At 41.3% G+C, this 20593-nt stretch overlaps 1 protein-coding gene across 1 annotated transcript in view; it reads right to left on the reverse strand.

Moving 5' to 3' along the window:
• Positions 1-20593, reverse strand: part of DNAH9 (dynein axonemal heavy chain 9) — a 386382-nt gene that overhangs the window by 168266 nt on the left and 197523 nt on the right. The window contains exons 39-42 of the mRNA XM_033184520.1: positions 16447-16612; positions 13563-13665; positions 12771-13010; positions 3193-3354 (exon numbers count right to left, since the gene is read on the reverse strand). Of these exons, the coding sequence (XP_033040411.1) occupies positions 3193-3354; positions 12771-13010; positions 13563-13665; positions 16447-16612 (671 nt within the window). The remainder of the gene's footprint in view (positions 1-3192; positions 3355-12770; positions 13011-13562; positions 13666-16446; positions 16613-20593) is intronic.

Genomic DNA, 20593 nt, shown 5'->3' on the forward strand with positions numbered 1-20593 from the left:
AGCTCCATGAAGTCTCAGGTCATGTTTGTTATTCCTTATGGCCTGAGGATGGGAAATGGGAGGTGGGATGGAGCCTTCTCACAAGCACAGTAAGAGAGTGCTTCTGTGAGAAGAAGAGTAGATAGGGATGGATGGGTGGATTTCTCTAAGTGGGGGCTCTTTTGCCATTATTGAATGAAGAGGATTGTGGCCCAATCGCTTCACTTTCTGCATGTACATTCCAACAGATCTAGGTCCTCAATCTATAGCAAAGCCATCCAATATCTTTTCCTGTGACATTACACAAGTATGTTGCCAGCCCTGACTTCATAGGTTCAGTCCAGAGGACTTGGTTTCTGAAGAATGCGCTACTAGCCACCCTCAGGTGACTGGTGCATTTATGGTAATCTTAATGCATTTATGGTAGAACTCCCTACTTACAACACTTTCGGGCTGTGTGTCAAATCTCACCCATAGGAGAAATGTTACCATGTTGAATAAATATGGGCTGGTTATAGTATAGTATAATTCAATTAATTTGAAGGATAAGGAGTATATGTCTCTTCACCAAGTATCCTCTAAATACTGAAGAGAAAACCAATTTTTTAACTTTCATGTTAGTGGAGACAAAAAGTAACTACTTACCTGTCAAAACCCAAATACCTGAGACTTGAGATAGGAGAAAAGATTGTCAAAGAGAAAAGTCCGAGAAAGAATAGGTTTTCTAAGACACAAATAGGATGTTATGCCAGCATGAGCAGTTGTCCCCACTAGTCATTTTTTCCTCCTGAAGTTCAGACTGGAAGACCTACCTGGGAAAGAGGTAACCAGTGTGTTATTTATCAGCAGGGACACGTCCCAGGGCATAAGTCACTGCAGGGTTAGCCTTGTAAGCCTGTGGGACAAGATTCACCAAACCTAATATAGGGCAAGTGAAGAAGACAGTAACATCTATAGAGAAACCAGGGCTGCTGCCTGAGTGTAAGAAGAAAGGACTGGAAAGAGTTAAAAATAAACAAGTTATTAAATTTTGAAGGTGGTTTCAAAAACTGTAGAAAACTTTTAAACTATTCTGGCTTTGCCAGCCAGTAACAAAAATGCTCAGACATTTGGATAAGATGTAAATGCAGTGCAGGAGGGCTATTCTTGCTATTAGGAAAACACATGAGGACGGAGGAAATAATGTGGGAAGGCATTTACCCTGTTTGAGAATGGGCTAATGTCCTGGGAATCCGTTCTTATAGCAGTCAATTGACACCAACCATCTAGCAGAGGAGGAACTAAAGTGCAGTTTTGGAAAGCCTGGTTTACAAAGACTCTTTGATGAACAAAACAAGTCTTCGATTTTATGATCAGAGCCATGCTGTGTAGAAGGCAGAGAGAAAATTAACCAACTCAGCGAATCAAAGATTCCTTAATAGTGATGCCAAATCACACAGGGCCATGAATCAGAGAAGCTTAAGCTTTGAATAGTGGAAACAGAATTGTATCGCTTCGTTGGTGGAAATCTGGCAACTCTTCCTTGATACCAATACCAAGATTTGGTGTGACCAAGGGTGCTTCAGGCTGGCATTTCAAATGTTGTTGGGGAAGGATAATGGCAATATTCATATATCTGGGTCTGTGATCAAAAGGCAGTGCTCTTAGTACACAGACTCACACGTGGAAACTCTATTTGAAAGTCCAAGTGTTATGACTCTGAAGTGCTAGCTCAGATCAACTTATAAAGACAATGAAGACTAATCTGCAGGGCCAGCAATGAGTACCTGAATTAGGTAACTCTACGATGCTCAGAGAAAGGCATCTAACACGAGGGTCTCAAACATCAGGCTCCAATAACAATGCTGAGAGAAGTGGGAGAATTTAGGACGGCTGGCTTAGTCAAAAGCGGACTAAAATAAGTGAGTTAAAATGCTGTCTAAACATTCAAAAGGCTGTCACATAGGTTGGGATGGACTGTAAATATCTTCAGAGGTAGAGTCAAGATGTTATCAGGAAAAAAAATACGGAGCTAAACCAAACAAGGTGAGTATAAGGACAACATAGCATACCTAAATACGAAATTTGAATATTTCTAATTTCCAGAGGGGACAGACAAGCAGTATGTGTGGAAAAGATGGGGCTTTGGTTAATAGAAGGCTAAGTGTTCACTGTGGAGTAATTTTGACGCTAAGAAATATAATACGATCTCAGGCTGTGCTACTATATCAGTGCCTCCCAAGGCATAATCTATGGGCCATTCATTATGTAAATTATTAGTAAGTTTAATGAGAGGAAAGAGTTTTAGGGTCCAATACATTTGCAGAATGATATGTAAATTAGAGTTATTCAAGATTTCAGGACTTTAACGTCTTAAATCCACCATGAATTTCTAAGAGAGTCATATACAATAAAGCATTTTCTCAACTCATTTCATGACAGACACTTTCTCAAGAAGTATCTTGTAGTAAAACTGTTTAGCAGGACATATTTTGGGAAACACAGTAACAAAACTATGGTCTTTAAGAAAAGGGGGAATGATGATCTTGCTTTTGGTTAGACCCCAGCTGGGTTGTGCGACGAAAAGTCAGGCACCACAATTTCAGAGGGGAGAACTGGTGAGAGAGCAATCAGGAGGATGTCAGAGTTGTTTAGGTTTGAAACCAATCCATGTTAGAAATGGTTAAAAGCATTCAGGCTATTTGGCCTGGAGAAGAGAAGACTCAGGAAGAGTGAGATAAATGGCATTAAAATATTTGAGAGTTTGTTTTGTAGACCTGGGTAGTGGTCAGAGAAATAACTTCTAGATTATTATTAGACCAAATGTTCAGTCTCTAAAATTATTTCAAATGTTCCAAGTTTCAAAATTGCTCAAAATTTCCAATTAGCAGCCCCAAAATGGCAGCCTTGGGAACAATGGGATCATGCATTTTCAAGGATGCTAGAGCATCACTGGGGTAATGAATCTGAGAAATGCTGCGAGGGGACTAAGTACCATGTAGGGACTTGGGTCAGATGATCTCTATGGAATTCTCAATACAGAGATTCTGGGATTGATTTGCATCTATTCTTGCCTCAGCATTTTTTACCTGGGCAAAATCATGACAGAATTTCCTTCCTCACCTAGACTCTGGCCTTTCGCCATTAAACAGCTAGATTTTATCATTTGGGTGATCATCTGTATAATTATCTTTTTTTTTCAAATACAAAGAAAATCCATAGGGCAATACTCACATCAAAAGTTTTCTTGAGCACTTCTCTCTGGATTTTATCAAAAAGATCAAAGTCCTTTTCTTCTACCATCTTATCCCGATAAACTCGATTTGATTCATGCAGATAGAGCCTTATGAGATCCCGTGTGGATTTCACACATTCCACTGAGGAGAAGAGAATGCCCTTCAAGGGAACAGACACACACAAAAATAACATTAGTAACCATCCAGAGGTACAAGAGCTAGGAAAACTTTCCGGAGCATTTTATCTAACCTCGGATGATGCCTAGGGCTTGTCTTGCTAAACAGTGGATCATTCTAGTGGTGGGAATACTTGGAAAGCTGAAAGGGAGCTTGTAAAGAAAGACCCAAGGGTTGCAGTTAGGCAGACCTGACCTCAAATACTTGCACAACCACTATGTGACTTGTGACTTTGGGCAACCACTAAGCAACTGTGTGACTTTGGGCAAAGCACGTGACATCTCTGAGTCTTAGTTTTCTCACTTTTCAAAGTGGAATAAAAATACTGACTTTCTAAAGTGGTCTAAATCATTCAAATTAATATGCCTAAGGAAACAAGTATTGCTCATTTTACATACTCAATACATTGGAATTATTCTTTTGTGCTCATCATAAAAATAACAACTGCAACAGCTATAATTTATTGAAGCAAGTTATGTGGATTAGATGCTATTGAAGCCAGCACTGGACTAGATACTTTGCCAGATGAAGCTCTTTTAATACTCATGATGATCCCCTGAAATAATTATTACTAAATCCATTTTGTATAATGTGAAGATTGGAATTCAGAAAGAAAACATGCCCCATCTCATAGAGTAAGTTGCCTTCCTTCAAACCACAAATTTTTGAAACCAGGTCTTCCGGACTATAATGCCTGGAATTCTAGCCACTACATTTTGAATCAACCACAATGAGGGAAAAAGTGGTTTCTCTGCTATATTTCAATTCCACAAGTGCCATTTTGAAAACTGATTCAGATAACAATTGACTATGTAAAATCAGAACTATAACAAAGGGCTAGAATGCATATAGCTAACCTTGGCAGGTCAGCAATCTATTTATTTATCTCTAGTCAGTTTCCCTTCCTATGTGCTACAGGATTGGTTTCAAATATTTATTATTCTTTTCAAATTTCTCTGTCATCTTTTTCTGTTACTATTAGCCAAAGTCCTAACCTTCTTTTCTTTTACTGAAAAGTGGAGACCCAATGTTAGAGCCCCTCAATAACCTCAACAAATTCTCTAAGTTCAAGCTCATCTATGCCTGTGCCTGTTCTCATTGCTTACTTTCTTGTCTTAGAGGGAAAGGGATCATTTAATGGGTCTTTAGTTAAATTCATAGAATAATGTGCAGATTCATTAGCATAGAATACAGGTCTGGTGACAATGTTACTACAATCTGCTTCCTCATGATCTTTTTTTTTTTTTTGAGACAGAGTTTCACTCTTGTTGCCCAGGCTGGAGTGCAATGGCACATTCTCTGCTCACTGCAACCTCTGCCTCCCGGGTTCAAGCAATTCTCCTGCCTCAGCCTCCTGAGTAGCTGGGATTGCAGGCATGTGCCAACATGCCCAACTAATTTTGTATTTTTAGAAGAGACGGGGTTTCTCTGTGTTGGTCAGTCTGGTCTCGAACTTCCGACCTCAGGTGATCCACCTGCCTCGGCCCCCCAAAGTGCTGGGATTACAGGCATAAGCCACTGTTCCCGGCCCCTCATGACCACTCTTATCACTACTTCCCAAAAAACCTAGATTCCAGTTTCAGAAAATTCCCATTACGTTCTGATCCTGCACCTTTTCTGTGCTTTCATGCCTTTTGCTTTGCTTGCCATGCTTATATTTCAAGATCTAGCTCAATTGAAGCCTCTTGTTGAAGTCGCCCAAGACACCTCTCCTGCTCGGTGGCGTTCCCTCCCATGTGCCTCACAGAGCCTTTATATATACATCTCGATTACAGAAGAATTATTAGTTTCTCAAATTATTTTTAATATTATTTTTGTGACAGAGTCTCACTTTTTGTCACCCAGACTGGAGTGCAGTGGTGCGATCTCGGCTTGTGGCAGCCTCCACCTCCTGGGTTCAAGCAGTTCTCGTGCCTCAGCTTCCTGAACAGCTGGGATTACAGGCATGCACCACCACACCCAACTAATTTTTGTATTTTTAATAGAGACAAGGTTTCACCACATCGGCCAGGATGGTCTTGAACTCCTGGCCTCAAGTGGTCCGCCCGCCTTGGCCTCCCAAAGTGCTGATTACAGGCATGAGCCACCTCACCTGTTGTCAGATTATTACTTTGTCTTTGTACAGGTTTGCTTCTTCCAGGTGATGGCAAATGTCTCAAAGGTAGAGGATTTGACAGACTTTATTTAGGTTGTGGTTTATTTTTATAACTGTATTGTTAGTATTTAGTAAGTGATAAGTCTGAAGGTAATTTCTCAATGGAAACAATAAAAGAAGCCTTCAAATTGCTGAAAGAAAATAGCTACCAACCTAGAAATCCAAGTCACCCCTAAAATTTCTTAAAAATAAGAAATATATTTTTGGTCAAATTAAAATTGCAAGATACTTCTCCAACAGATATGAACTAAAGTAAATACTAAAATAAGTTCTTCAAGCAAAATAAAAATGATCCTAGGTGGAAGAACAGAAATGTACAGAAATAAAGAGCAATGGAAAAGATAACGTATGGGTAACTCTAAAGGAATGTTGACTTACTAAAACACAGATATCAATGGGTTTTCAAAATACAGAGGATTAAAATAAATGACAGCACAAAAGTCAATGGGACGTAAATTGTCCCAAGAGCCTTGCATTGTATGGCAATTAATAAATATGCTAATTTATAAAAGACAGAAAGATAAAATGATGCCTTTGATAATCATTAGATGAATAGCAAAAGGATATATACTATGCTAAAAGAGGGAGAACAATTATAAAAACATAATTAGTTTGATAGACTACAAGAAGCGAGAAGAAAGGAGATAGAATAGGTAGAATATATTAAAAACAAAGAGCATAAGTAGATTTAATCATAAATATTATATAAAACAACATAGATGAACTAAACATTGTAACTAAAAGGCTATGTTGTCAGGCTGGAGTTTAAAGAGCCCAACTGTAGGCTGCTTATGGGAGATACACCTTAAATATAAGAATATGGAAAAGCTGAGTGCAAGAAAGTGAAAATGTCATAAAAATATTGACTAAGGAATATGGAATAGTCATACTAATGTCATACAAAATTGACTTTAAAGCAAACATTGTTTTTAGAGATAAAGAAGTGCACTTAATAAATAAGAAAAAGATCAGTCTGCTAGGAAGATATACTAATTCTAAATTTGTATGTACCTAATAAATAGCCTAGTTTCAAAATGTATAAAGTGAATATGACAAATAAAAGGAAAAATAAACATACCCACAATCACAGTGAAATATCTTAACATCTCTCTCAGGGACTGAACGAACAAGCAGACAAAAAAATCTAGAAATTATAGGAATTTTTTAAACAACGTGATTTACAAGGTTGCTTTAACTGCAATATTGATAAAACCGTACCCAATATCTGCAGAATGCATTTTAAAAAACCTGCACATCGATTATATCTTGGGACATAGAGCAGTCTCAACAAATTTCAAAGGAATAAAACCATATAGAGTGTTTTCTAACAACAGTAGGCATCAGCAAGAGAAAGATAACTAGAAAATCTCTACATGTTTGAAAATAAAGCAATACACTTCTAAATATTCCATAAGTTAAAGAAGAAATCATAGTGGAGATTAAATATTATCAACTGAATGATAACAAAAATACAGCATATAAAAGCTTGCATGATGTAGCTAATGGTATGATTAGAGATAAATTTATCTAGCCTTAAAATGAGTATTTTAGATGAGACAAAAGATGACAATTAATGATATAAGTAGCCATGCCAAGAAGTTAGAATAAACCCCAAACCCAAGGTAAGTAGGAATAAAAATTATAAAGCAAAGAGTGAGTATTAATAATATACAAATGGATATCAAATTAAGACAGTAAGAAAGTCAAATGAATAATGCAGGTATACCCTTCAGGTTTTTTGACTAGCACAATTGCTAACTCCCTAGCAAGGATGATAGAAGAGAAAAAAAGAGAAAAGACACACATAATACCCAACATAAGGAAGAGGACACAATGTCAGATACAGCAGATATTTAAAAGATAATCTGAGAATATTGCAAACAATTTTATGCCAGTAAATTAGCAACTATTGATAACATGGATGTCTTAACATGACTGACACATGAAGAAACAGAAAATCTGAATAGTCTTATATACAAAAAACTAGCCGGGCGAGATGGCGGGCGCCTGTAGTCCCAGCTACTTGGGAGGCTGAGGCAGGAGAATGGCGTGAACCCGGGAGGCGGAGCTTGCAGTGAGCTGAGATCCGGCCACTGCACTCCAGCCTGGGCGGCAGAGCGAGACTCCGCCTCAAAAAAAAAAAAAAAAAAAAAAAAAAAAAAAAAAAAAAAAAAAAGAATTTGAATTTATAATTTAAAACCTCTACCAAACAAACCTCCAGGTGGTTTTACCAGCAAATTCTTCCAACATTTAAGGAAGGTGCAATACAATGTTTTACTAAATCTTTTACAGAACAACAGAACAGAAAAAGAGGGAACACTTCTCAAAGTATTTTATGAGGACTTTATAACCTTAGAATATTAGAGAAAGATTACAAGACAATCTTATGAATATAGATGCAAAAATTATATTAAAAATTATCAAATGACATCTAGGAAAACATTAAAAGAAAGACATGAAACAACCAAGATGAGTTGATTCCAGGAATGGTTGATTTCATGTTTGAAAATAATCAATGTAATTTACCGTATTACCAGACTAAAAGAGAAAAAATTTATATAATTAAACAGATGCAGAAAAATCATTTAAGTTTCAACACATATTCATAATTAAAACTCTTAGTAAACTATAGACAGAAAAATATTTCCTTAAAAAGTATCCAGGTAAAAGCTACCCAGAAAAACCAGGAGAGAACATCATATTTAATGGCAAACTATTAAAAGTGTTTCCCTGTAAAATTAGGAATGTGACAAAATGCTACTCTCACTACTTCTCAACATTGTACTTGAGTTGTAGCCAGCACAATAAGACAAGAAAAAGAAATTAAACAATTTAAGGATTGAAAAGAAAAGAAAGAAACATAACTGTTACTCTTTAAGTCAAAAAGTAACAATTATTAAAAATAGAGGTACACATATAATACTGAACAAAGATACAAAGTGATATTGACTATATATTCTATTTATATAAAGTTCAAAAATAGGCCAAAATAATTTATGATGTTAGAAGTTTAGACAATGTTTAGGGCTGGCAAGAGGAGGAAAGCAGGAAAGCATGAATGAAAGGTGCAAAGGAGAACATCAGGGATGCACTGAGAATGTTTTCTTTCTTGATCTGAGTTGTGATTACATAGGTGGGATACCTTTGTGATAATTAACCAAGGTGTATGCTTGTGGCTTTTGTGCTTTTCTGCTTGTATGTTACACTTTGATAAAGTTTATTAAAAGTGAAAAGAAATTCCATTAGGTGTCCTTGGCTCCACCCAGATGTTTATCTCAGCTTCTATCTCCTCAGCTCTCCTAGGTACCTGCAATATATGAGACACAGAGGACAAGAAAAAGCACCAACCAGGAGTCCTGACCTCTAGAATTTTGTGTTTTACAGTGAGGCAAGCCAGCAGTTGAAGTTTATAAATCTTGTTATAGCCAAATAGTCAGGGTGGTTGACAATTAAGGCTGAGTAAATGTAAGCATGTCATATGCCAACTCTGCACAATCTTAGATAGTTATGTGTTGCACTGAGATGGGAATGGTTAGTGATTTCTGCTACTCAGAGCATATGTTGGTTCATTTTCATGTGGGAGGCAAACGGCACTTCTTACATGGCGGTGGCAAGAGAAAATGAGAAAGATGCAAAAGCGGAAACCCTTGATAAAACCATCAGATCTCGTGAGACTTATTCACTACCACAAGAACAGTATGGGAAAAACTGCCCCCATGATTCCAATTATCTCCCAACAGCCCCTCCTGCAACATGTGGGAATTATGGGAGTACAATTCAAGATGAGATTTGGGTGGGGACACAGAGCCAAACCATATGAGAGCACTATCAAATTCTGTTCTGATCTGAACAGAACAAGGGAAGTACAGAGAAGGTCTGAATTACTGAGCCTGGGATCACGTCGGATAAAGGAAAACAACACCATACTCCGGGCAGTGCCTGTCTCCTAGTAGACATTAAACCATCCTCTATACTCTTCCATCAGGCCTTTGGTCAGACTCAGGGAGGAAGGGAGTGTTAAATCAAGTTTAGCTTAAAGCTGCCTCCTGACGTATTTTAAGTCTGACCTAAAAGTTGCTCTGTATATTGTGACCTGTAATTGAAATGGAGATGTAAATTGACTGTAACCTACTCTTGTGCCAATCACCAAGTTTCCCCCAATCCCAGGTGGCCAGCTGTTAAAACTGGTGTTCAAATAAGGCAAACACCAAGCTGTAGACATTAAACCACCCCATCTCAGTGCAACACATAACTATCTAAGATGTTGCAGAGTTGGTGTGCGACGTGCTCAATCAGGCCTTTGGTTAGACACTCAGGGAGGAAGGGAGTGTTAAATCAAGTTTAGCTGAAAGCTGCCTCCGATGTACTTTAAGTTTGGCCTAAAAGTTGCTCTGTACATTGTGAACTATAAATTAAAAGGAAGTGTACATTGACTGTAACCTACTCTTGTGCCAATCACTGAGTTTTGCCCAGTCGCAGGTGGCCAGCTATTAAAACTCTGTTTAAATAAGGCAAACACTAAGCTGTCACCAATCCAGCCATTTCTGTGCCTCACTTCAGTTTTCTTTACATCACTTTTGCTTTTCTGTCCAGAAATCTTCTTCCACTATGTGGCTATGCTGGAGTCTCTCTGAGCCTACTCTGGCCCAGTAGGCTGCCCGATTCGGATTTGTGAATTGTTCTTTGATCAGTTAGACTCTGCCAAATTTAATTTGGCTAATGCTTTTCTTTTCACAGCCGGTAGGAGAAGACTGTGGTCAAGCTATGAGCCGGAAACTCTCGCTAGAGTAGGAGAGTGAGGGGACCATGTAGCCGAAGGGAGGCAGCACTTTAGGGGTATCGCATTCTCCACACTTGGAGCAGCTGATAGCTGGCAGGCTGCAAAGAGGCCTGGCTGGGATGCCGACCTCAGGGGGTTTCCACTCTGATTCTTTGCTAACTGAATCAGGCAGAGAAACAGGCCAGGGGAACAATCTCCACTCCTATCTCTCTGCTCTCTGGTTCCTCCTTGATATTGCATCAGTGACCATTACCACAAGGTGCACTCTTTCCTCCGGAAGCCTTTTGTCACCCTGAATTGCCTCCACAGCAGGGCTGAACATTCTAACTGTTCTATCAATGCTGCTGCTTACCATTATGCAATCACGCAGTCACGCTCAAGAGACTGATTTGTCTGTGGCTCGGTTTTGTCATCTCTGAATTGAAAATAATCAGTATTTTATCTTCTAGGGTTGTTGTGAGGATTAAGTGCATTCATAGATGTAAAAGGCTTAGCACTGCTCAGTAAATGTTAGCTATTATTACAGACTAAAGTCTAACTCTTAAGTCTTAAGTAGGGCCCACTCTAGTCTCAAGTTACCTTTCCAACCTCATCTCTCCTTTCCATAAAACTTATCGTTCCCACTGGGCTAGACTCTATGATATTCCACGAGACCTTTTTTTTTTTTAACCTCCCTGACCATTCGTGCTATCATTGACTAGCCAGTAACTTCTCTGAGCCTCTGTTAAATTGGGATAACAACCTCTGTCCCAAAGGGTTGTCGTGAGTATTAAATTTCAGGTGGCACAGGTGACAAGACCACTGTTCCAGGCAGGAGCTAAGGTTCTGGGTTGCTTCTGGTAAATGGAGCATAATTGATGCTTCCCCCTTCAGTTCTGTCACTTATGAGCAGTGTAGATTTGATCAAACGACGTTAACTTCTTTTTTTTTTTTTTTGAAAAATCCACCTAGTAACACTCCCACTTCATAGAGCTGCAGTAATATTTAAGAGAGAGATTGTGTGGTGAAAAAGTCTTTCTCAATGAATGCTCAAAAACTGGGAGCCAGCTGTGGGTAAGCACAAACTTTGCTGCTCTCCAGTCCTGAGGGCTGCAGAGATGCAGGATTTGTAGGCTCAGAGCTGAGTCTCTCTTGCTGCCTTAACCATCACATGCTTATTTTCCTCATTGGAAATTCAGATGAGGACAGAAAGGTGTGGTGGAAAGCCATCCAGGCCAGAAACCTAAAGGCCTAGATTCCAGTTCCTTTACTGGCTTCCTTGTGCTCCTGGGCAAATATATATGATCCATGTGGGCCTCTGTTTGTTTTTAATTTTTAAAATGAGTTAATGTTTGGGAGCTACATCTGATTCAGGAGTGGTATCCTGAACTAGCCTAGATGTGTTCTCAGAGACTTATTCTGAGGGGCTCATTGATTCCACCTTCAGGTGAAGCCTTCCTGGTCCATAGCTCTTAAGTCTCTGAACCAGGGTTTAGTAGGTTTCTGCTCCTTACATTCAGGAGTTCTGGCTGGAACAACCTGGCCCTATGTCGTCAGGGTCTGGAGTTTTGCTGGTTCGGCTCAAAGTCCTACCTGCACAATTGCTCTGGGAAATTAATTCCAATTACATGTGCTGTCATTGGAAGGTGGTGTCACTCCCTGATCAATTCACTTTGACACTCCTTTATGGGTGTGGCCTCTGCTTGGTGTAAAAGGCATCCTTCCCTCAATAATAACCCAGTGTTATCTTGGGGGAAGGTCTCTCTGTAAATGAATTTCTGCAGATTCTTATCCAGAATGGGAGAGTTGTGGACTTGGCTACATGAGGATGCTATATCTGACCAGATGGAAGAAAGGGTCTGGGTTTGCTAGATGGTGCTCTGGAGACTTGGACGGTGATGAGTTAAGCAATTGGAAGCAATGGGCAGAGATATACCATCACTATTCAGATAAGCAGCTAGAAAGATCTGAAACAGCTTTGGCCTAGAAATGAACCTGGGAATTTTAGGACTGAGGCCCTCGCAGGGGCTGGCAGATGGCATCTTAGGAGTATGACAATGTGGCTTTTTGAGGAAGCAGAGCTATCTTGCACGGTTTGGGGAACATTCTTTTTCATCCCGAGATCAATAGATGTACCAATGGGAGATCCAAAATAGTTCTCTTTCTTTCAGGCCATTTTTCTTCCCAGGCATACTGGACTCATTATATAACATTATCTCCAAGATGCTGAGCCTTCTGCAGCCCCCAAGGAACCAACTCAGAGATGCATGCTGCTTACTGAGAAATAATGTAATTGGCAAAGGAAACTCTCTTTTATTGAGGGTCTTCCTTGTGGAGCCCATGGCACTGTGTGTGTCTCCTTATGTTCATGATTACATATGAACAGTGGCTTTGCCTGTGCCTAAGAGCTGGGCATTAGCTACTTATTATTATTAAGAATAGGAGCATCTAAGCCCCTAGGGTGTCTCAGAGTCAATGAACTCACCTGGAAAATGTTGGCAAAATCTCTGAGGTTGAAGATGTAGTGGAATTTGATTGCTGTGGGTAAGAATGTGGTAGCAACTTTCTGGTGGAAGGCGAGGGCCAGATTGATCAGTGGGGGGATGGATTTCTGCAGGGACACCGGGAAGTTTCCAAGCTTCAGATGTTGAGTGAGGATGATGCTGTAGATGGAGGACAGGGCATCTGCCCCCGGGAAGGAGAGGACAAACAGGCTGAAGTGACGCTGCACAGAAAACAAAGGCATGAGCTCAACATCCTTTACCACAGAGTAGAAATCACCTCTTCTGAATTTGGAGATAATAATGGAAAATTCTTCTATAGCCTTTAAATCTGTATTTTGGTCCCATCTCTCACACTATGCCCACATTTAGGTTGAACCTAAAATGACTAGGGGAATAACAGGCAAAGCACCTTTAGTCAAAGATGGCAGCCTGGGACAGTAGGAAGAGAACTAAACTTGGACTCAGAGAAGCTGAATCCAAATCTGAATTTGATATTGAGAATCCATATGACCCTGGGAAAGTCATTCATCTCTCTGAAGTTCCCTCATCTGAAGAAAGAGGGATCAAAACAGATGAAATCTATGATCCCTTCCAATCTTGAGACTCTAAGTCTAGGAGTTTCTCTTTTCCTCTAGAGATGCAATTTGGCATTCTATCTGATTTACCGTTTGGAGAGGCTGCGTGGGGAAAAAAGCCAATTATTACTTATAATCAAGGGGCATCCGCTCTAGTAAGGTAGGATTAGGACCCGGGTCCCGTGGCTCCTCCTGTACCTGAAGCCGGGGGTTGATGGTGAAGCTGCCTGCCGTGGGGTTCATACAGGAAACATACTGTACATTTGTGATCTCCTTTAGGGACAGCTTGCTCCGATCATACCTGGAACAGTCAGAAGCTCTAGGTAAAAGGTGTCTGAGGACCGAGGCAGGTGAGTGCTTTGTCAAGGTGAGGTAGGATGTGCCCTACTGTTCATGTGTTTGGGTGATAAAAAAGTCTAGATCCACTGGCAGCGATTGAGAATAGATAAGAGCCTAGGACAGATTCCCAAGGGACCTCAGTATCTAAAGAAATAGCATAGAAAGACGAGCCCATAGGATGGATGAAAAGGTAGGAGAAAAATCAGGGGGTATATGCCATACCAAAAGGCAAAGGAAGCCAGTATTCCCAAAAGAAGAGAGTGGTCAACCACATCAAGGGCTGCAGAGAGAACAAGAAAGGTAGTGACTCCAGCAGGGGTGTCTAAAGGAGAGAATGCATCATGGGTTCTTAGTTTCTGTTTCTGGTTGAGCCAGTAATGCCCCTTCCTCATCCCTCTTTTCCATTTATCACTAGAGACAGAAACTAAAAACCATGGCTTCAGGCTGCTGAAAGCCAAAAACAAAACCAAACAGAACAACAAAAACAACAAAATAAGGTGGCTGGACAAGCTTGCAAAGGATTTCTTGGATTTTACAATAATGATGCAGATAGTAGGTTAGCAAGAACAGTGGAGGGAACAGAAATCAAACAACAGTGGATTGAGGAGTGAGTGGGAGATAAGGGAGTGGGGACAGAACAGTAATTAGAAAGTAATTTTTTAACTCAGTTGAAGAAATGTATGCAAGTTTGTTTGTTTGTTTGTTTATTTATTTGAGACAGAGTCTTACTCTGTCGCCCAGGCTGGAGTGCAATGGCACGATCTCGGCTCACTGCAACCTCTATCTCCAGGTTCAAGCGATTCTCCTGCCTTGGCCTCACAAGTAGCTGGGATTACAGGCATGTGCCACCACACCTGGCTAATTTTTGTATTTTTAGTAGAGATGGGGTTTTACCATGTTGGTCTGGCTGATCTCGAACTCCTGGGCTCAAGTGATCTGCCCACCTCGGCCTCCCAAAGTGGTGGGATTACAGGCATGAGCTACCGCACCCAGCCCGTTTATGCAAGTTTAAATGATGTGAAGCAGCTAATGAGGAGATGGGGACCAACTGATGAAGTGAGCACTTCAGGAGTGGGAGACAGTAGAATGAAGAGGCTGGTGGACGGTTCGGCCTTAGGTAAGCTGTAACAGGAGGGTGGAGGAGGGATGCATGGGGACACGGGTGAGTTGTATGGATGTGGAAGCAAGAAATGGAGGTGGCATCTGTGTTCTCTGAGAAGGCAAGGCCATCAGCTGAGGGTGGTGGGAAGATCAAAGACAGGGAAGATGGAATGAAATAGACATTTCTGAGAGTGGACATACTAAAACCATATGGTAGAATTTCCAGGAAGCTTCTACTTTCCATTTAAGGTTTGTGACCATGAATCTAAAGTAACATTAGTTAGCTTGACTTCTTAATTATTGCCCATGAAATTAAGCTGCTCAAATGTCAGTGTGGAGATTGTAAACGGTTGCATATGTCAGGCATCCAGTAAAGATTTTGGGAAGGAAGGGAAGGCAACTCAAGTTGCCGTCTTAACTATCATTCTTCTCTCTGAATTCTCTTCTCACTCTTTCTCAGCAGTAGATTCAGTGTGTGGTAGAAAGGTTAGTCAAAGTTGTCTCAAATCAATGACTTTTTTTTTTCTAGTAAGTTCAGACCTTTTGCCATTAAAAATTATGCTGTTGCAAGAGATACTATCCAGCCCTCTGAGCTGCTCTGAAGGTAATGAGGCTGGAAGGACTGCAGACACCATGCATGGTACCAGGTGTTAGGTGTTGTGTTTTGTTTGTTTGTTTGCGAGATGGAGTCTTGCACTGTCACCCAGGCTGGAGTGCAGTGGTCCAAACTTGGCTCATTGCAACCTCTGCCTCCCGGGTTCACGCCATTCTTCTGCCTCAGCCTCCCAAGTAGCTGGAACTACAGGCGCGCACCAACATGTCTGGCTAATTTTTGTATTTTTTTTTAGTAGAGATGGGGTTTCACCATATTGGCCAAGCTAGTCTCGAACTCCTGACCTTGTGATCCACCTGCCTCGGCCTCCCAAAGTGATGGGATTATAGGCATGAGCCATTGTGCCCGGCCTTTTTTTTTTTTTTTTTTTTGAGACACAGTCTCACTTTGTCACCCAGGCTGGAGTGAAGTGGCACGATCTTGGCTCACTGCAACCTCCATCACCCAGGTTCATGCAAGTCTCCTGCCTCAGCCTCCCAAGTAGCTGGGACCACAGGCACCTGCCACCATGCCCCACTAATTTTTGTATTTTTTAGTAAAGACAAGGCGTCACCATATTGGCCAGGCTGATCTCGAACTCCTGACCTTGTGATCTGCCTGCCTCGGCCTCCCAAAGTGCTGGGATTACAGGCATGAGCCACCGTACCTGGCCTGTGTTAGGTGTTATCACTGAAGCACATGCCCAGTGCTGTGGGGCCATGGTGCAGGGGAAGTAGTTAATTCTGCTTCCAGCACTTGAAGAAGGCAACTTCAGACATGAGTCTTGAAGCAACAAGTAGGCTTTTTTTCCTTAGATGAGAGTTCAGTGCCTTCTCTGGTTAAACTTTTCATGTGAATATTAGTGCCCCTGTTTGAAGGAACCACTCTGGGAAATAGAGAACTGCATGAGAAATGTAGTTTACCACAAAGATTCCCATCTGGCACCAGAGCTGTGCTGAGATTTGCCATTCAGGCAGAATAGAGACTGGCCTTCAGCCCTGCCTTAGGCTCTGCCCCCTTGGGCCAGTCCCTTTACATGGGCGCTCTTACCAGTGGCCATAGTCCAGATGCTGCCGGATGATGGTGTGGGGCTGCACCGTCCCGTAGGCATCCACCTCAGGCATGTTCATGTCATCAATGAAATAGATGAGCTTCTTGTTGCCTGGAGGGCCGTAGTTTCTGCCAGCCTTCTTTTCCAGAGGCTTCTCCAGGACAGCTGAGGAGACAGTGAGTCAGTGAGGGAAGGTGGCTCAAATCTCAGATGCCAGTAATGAGACAGCAAAGATGTCAAGGACAAGCAATGGTGCTGCCTGTATGTGTGCAAAAAACAGCAACACAAAAGACAACAATAATAACAACCACTGCTGCTCCCAACGGGCATGCTACAGGACTGGAAAGTGAAAACTGAAATTACTAGGCAGTAATGGGGACTGAATACCTCACCACGTGCGCTGTGCTTTTTACCCATCTTAATTATCTCATTTAATCCTTATAACTGTGAGATTAGTATTATCCCGTTTTACAGATGAGGAAACTGAGGCTCAAAAGAACTCAGCGACTTTACTAAGGCTGGATACAAATCACAGTGATTAAACCTCAGAGACTATGCTTCTTCTGTCATACTTGTGGTCCCCAGTTTTCTTTGTTTATATACTAAAAATGGAAAATATCTTTACAGTCCCAAGGCCAGGTACTCTACTCCAAAGAAGCTTACAAATAGTTGAATTCCTAGGTAGAGCTGCCCTCTCTACTGAAGGCAGCAAAAATGCATAAAGGCTGCAGCTCCCCTTTCAGGGCTGGGTAGATGCCCTTTCCTCTCCGAGGCTATAAGAAAGGCGTCAATGTATGTTTTGCTAACTGTGTTCCCAGAGAGTTCATCTCATGGGATTTTCTTTGGCGGGATGTAGTAGAAACAGCCTCAGAGAATTTCCCAGATGCTTCCAGTGTCAACAGTGCGGCGCCCTCCCCTGCTCTCAGGTTTCCTGGCTTTCTATCTGAGCGCCTTGGTGCCTTGACTCTCTTCTGGAGTGGTTTCTTCAACTATCAAGCCAAAGAAAGGAATGTAACAGCACCTTTCCAGCATGACAGGACTTGTTTAGAACAATCTTAAGTAATAGGGTGGAGATATATGTACTTTTTCCAGTAAAGCAATGAAATATTTATGAATTGCAAGAACCAACACTTCCTGTTACAGCTGGAAGTGCTAAGAATCATCTGATTTCTTCTCTTGAAAAACAAGTTTGTAAACAAGGAGAAAGTGTCAATAGACATATGAAGGTGACAGAAAGACAAGTTCCTTCAAGAAACTCGAATATTCTAATTTTCTGATCCTGAGTTAAATTAAATGTTTCAAATGTGAATTAAATTTAAATTTAATTAGCATCCAATTAACATACACTATCAACCAACTAATCACACAACACCTTCTTCCCCCCTAAAGACATAACAACTATATGTGAGATCTGTCAACATGAAATATAATTAATGAGTTGACAAGGACATGCTTTTGAGAACAGTTCTTCCAATAGGAAATTCTCTCCTTAGAAAGAAAGACTTGATTCTTCTCCTCCCAAGGCAATGATATTCAAATCAACCCCTGGAATTAAGCAGACCCTGTAATTTGGGCTGATTAAGCTCTTTATGCTTTTAAAGGATCGTTGAGGAGAAAACCATGTCAGTTAGCAAGAAGTGGCCGTGGAGCACACGGGATTATCTCAGACGGACGATACTAAGTTCTCCAGAGAAAGAAAGGGTCTGCCAGGAAAGACAGGCACATTGCTGATCCCTTCTTGGCCATGCTTTACTCCATGTCACACCTAGGATGGAATTATAGCGATCTACTCTGTTTCCAGGCAGAACTGGAGGAGCAGAAGAGGGTCTGAGTTTCAGGAAAAGTGTTGATGTTGAAGGAGCTGAACGAATAAGACATGTAAAGAAATGTGACCCTCTCGCCACCTCTTCTGGGTTCTGACTGTTCTCAACAAGCCTGGAAACTCAAGTCCACACCTGGAGCCCAGGCCCAAGGTCATTTGTGCATTCTGACTGAATTTCTCCTCGAGACCCGTATGGAACAGCTTGGGGTTCCGTCTTTGGCCACACAGACCCGTGTCAGCTGCTGCACCAGGGTGAATGGTTTTATTCGTGCCGTTCTCTGGATACTATTGCATTGCCATCTTATACTTGAAGGCAATTTAATTTTCTTCTTCTTCTTCTTTTTTGAGCTGGAGTTTTGCTCTTGTTGCCCAGGCTGGAGTGCAGTGGCGTGACCTTGGCTTACCGTAAGCAACCTCTGCCTCCCAGGTTCAAGCGATTCTCCTCCCTCAGCCTCCCGCGTAGCTGGGATTACAGGCATGGAACACCACCTGGCTAATTTTGTGTTTTTAGTAGACAGGGTTTATCCATGTTAGACAGGCTGGTCTCAAACTCCTGACCTCAGGTGATCCACCCACCTCAGCTTCCCAAAGTGCTGGGATTACAGGCGTGAGTCACTGTGCCCGGCCTGTAATTTAATTTTCAAAGGGGCTTCCCATTTGTTATCTCTTTTCGCCATCTCCACTGCTGCCCTCCTTGTCCATCTGCTCTCACCTGGTAACTACAAATCTTCCCAAATTGTGTCCCAGCTTCTGCCCTAGACTCCCTACACTAGATTCTCAAGACAGCAGACAAGAATACCGTTGTAAAATGTAAATTGGATCATGCCCATCCCCTGTTTTATGCTCCAGTGGCATCCTGTCTCACCTGGAGCAAAAGCCAGTTTGTTGACTTCCACTAAACTTGTATCTTTGTTTTTCTCTCCTGTTCTCCTCCTCACACTCTGCCCCAGCCACCCTGTTTCCTTTTTCCTTCCTTCCTTCCTTCTTTCCTTCCCTCTCTTTCTCTCTCTTTTTCTTTCTCTCTTTTTTCTTTCTTTTTCTTTCCTTTCTTTTCTTTCTTCTTTCTTTCTCTTTCTTTCTTTCTTTCCTTTCTTTTCTTTCTTTCCCTCCCTCCCTCCCTCCCTCCCTCCCTCCCTCTTTCTTTCTTTCTTTCTTTCTTTCTTTCTTTTTCTTTCCTTCTTTCTTTCTCTTTCTTGCTTGCTTGCTTTTCTTTCTTTCCTTTCTTCTCTCTCTTTCTTTCTTTCTTCTTTCTTTCTTTTTGAGACGGAGTCTCACTCTGTCGCCCAGGCTGGAGTGCAGTGGCACCTTTTCGGCTCACTGCAACCTCCGTCTCCTGGGTTCAAGCAATTCTCCTGCCTCAGCCTCCCGAGTAGTTGTTTCCGATTCATGAGTCACTCACTGCCCCAAGGCTTTGCTCTGGTTGTACCCCTTGCCTCAAATCCTCTTCTTCCACATGCCAGCACAGTTTGCTCCCTCACACCCATCAGGAGTTTATTTACCCAGGTGCTATTTTTCCAGTAAGGTCTTCCCTGGTATGCACCCTAAAATTGAAAGCCCCACCTGCTATCCTCTGCCCCAGCTTCATGTCTCTTTACATCACTTGTTACCACCTCATATCCTATATCTTTACTTATTATCTTGTGTATTGCCCCATCCATCCCCCTGAACACTAGAATCTAAACCCCATGAGGACAGGGATTTTACTGTTTGTCTCACTGTCATAACCCCTGGACCTAGGGTATTATCTAGCACATAGTATAGTGCTTGAAAATCACTTATTAAATAAATGAATGAATGAATGTATCTTATTATTATTACAAACCCCATGATATAGGTAAAGAAAGTCTTACTATTCCCCATTTGAAACTAAGGACATAGAGGCTAAGGCAGATTAAATACCTTGCTGGAATTAGAATCCAGGTTTTTGGATAGTAATTCCAAAGCTTCTCCATGTTACCCAGCAAGAGAGCCCTTGTAAGCCTTCGCTCCCACCCTCCTGGACAATTCTAGTCCCAGTGATTCCTCCAGGCCCTGAACTTTAGAGCAGTTCCTTCATTCACCACGAAGCATTACCAATAAGTGAGTGCTTGACATGGATTATAGCACTGATCCTCACAGAGCCCTATCATGTATTATCATTGCCTCTTAAAAGTCTTTGAATACATGGTAAGACTGAGGCTTAGAGAAATTTAGTGATTTTATCCAAAGTCAAACAACTACTAAGTGTCAAAGCCAGGATTTTAACCCAGGTCCACCTGGCAATGAAACCTCACATAACCACTACTGCAATATTTACTTCTTCTTTTGTTGTTGTTGTTTTTTGA

This window comes from Trachypithecus francoisi, unplaced genomic scaffold, assembly GCF_009764315.1.
Source record: "Trachypithecus francoisi isolate TF-2019V2 unplaced genomic scaffold, Tfra_2.0 Lachesis_group20, whole genome shotgun sequence".
NCBI classification, from domain to species: Eukaryota; Metazoa; Chordata; class Mammalia; order Primates; family Cercopithecidae; genus Trachypithecus; species Trachypithecus francoisi.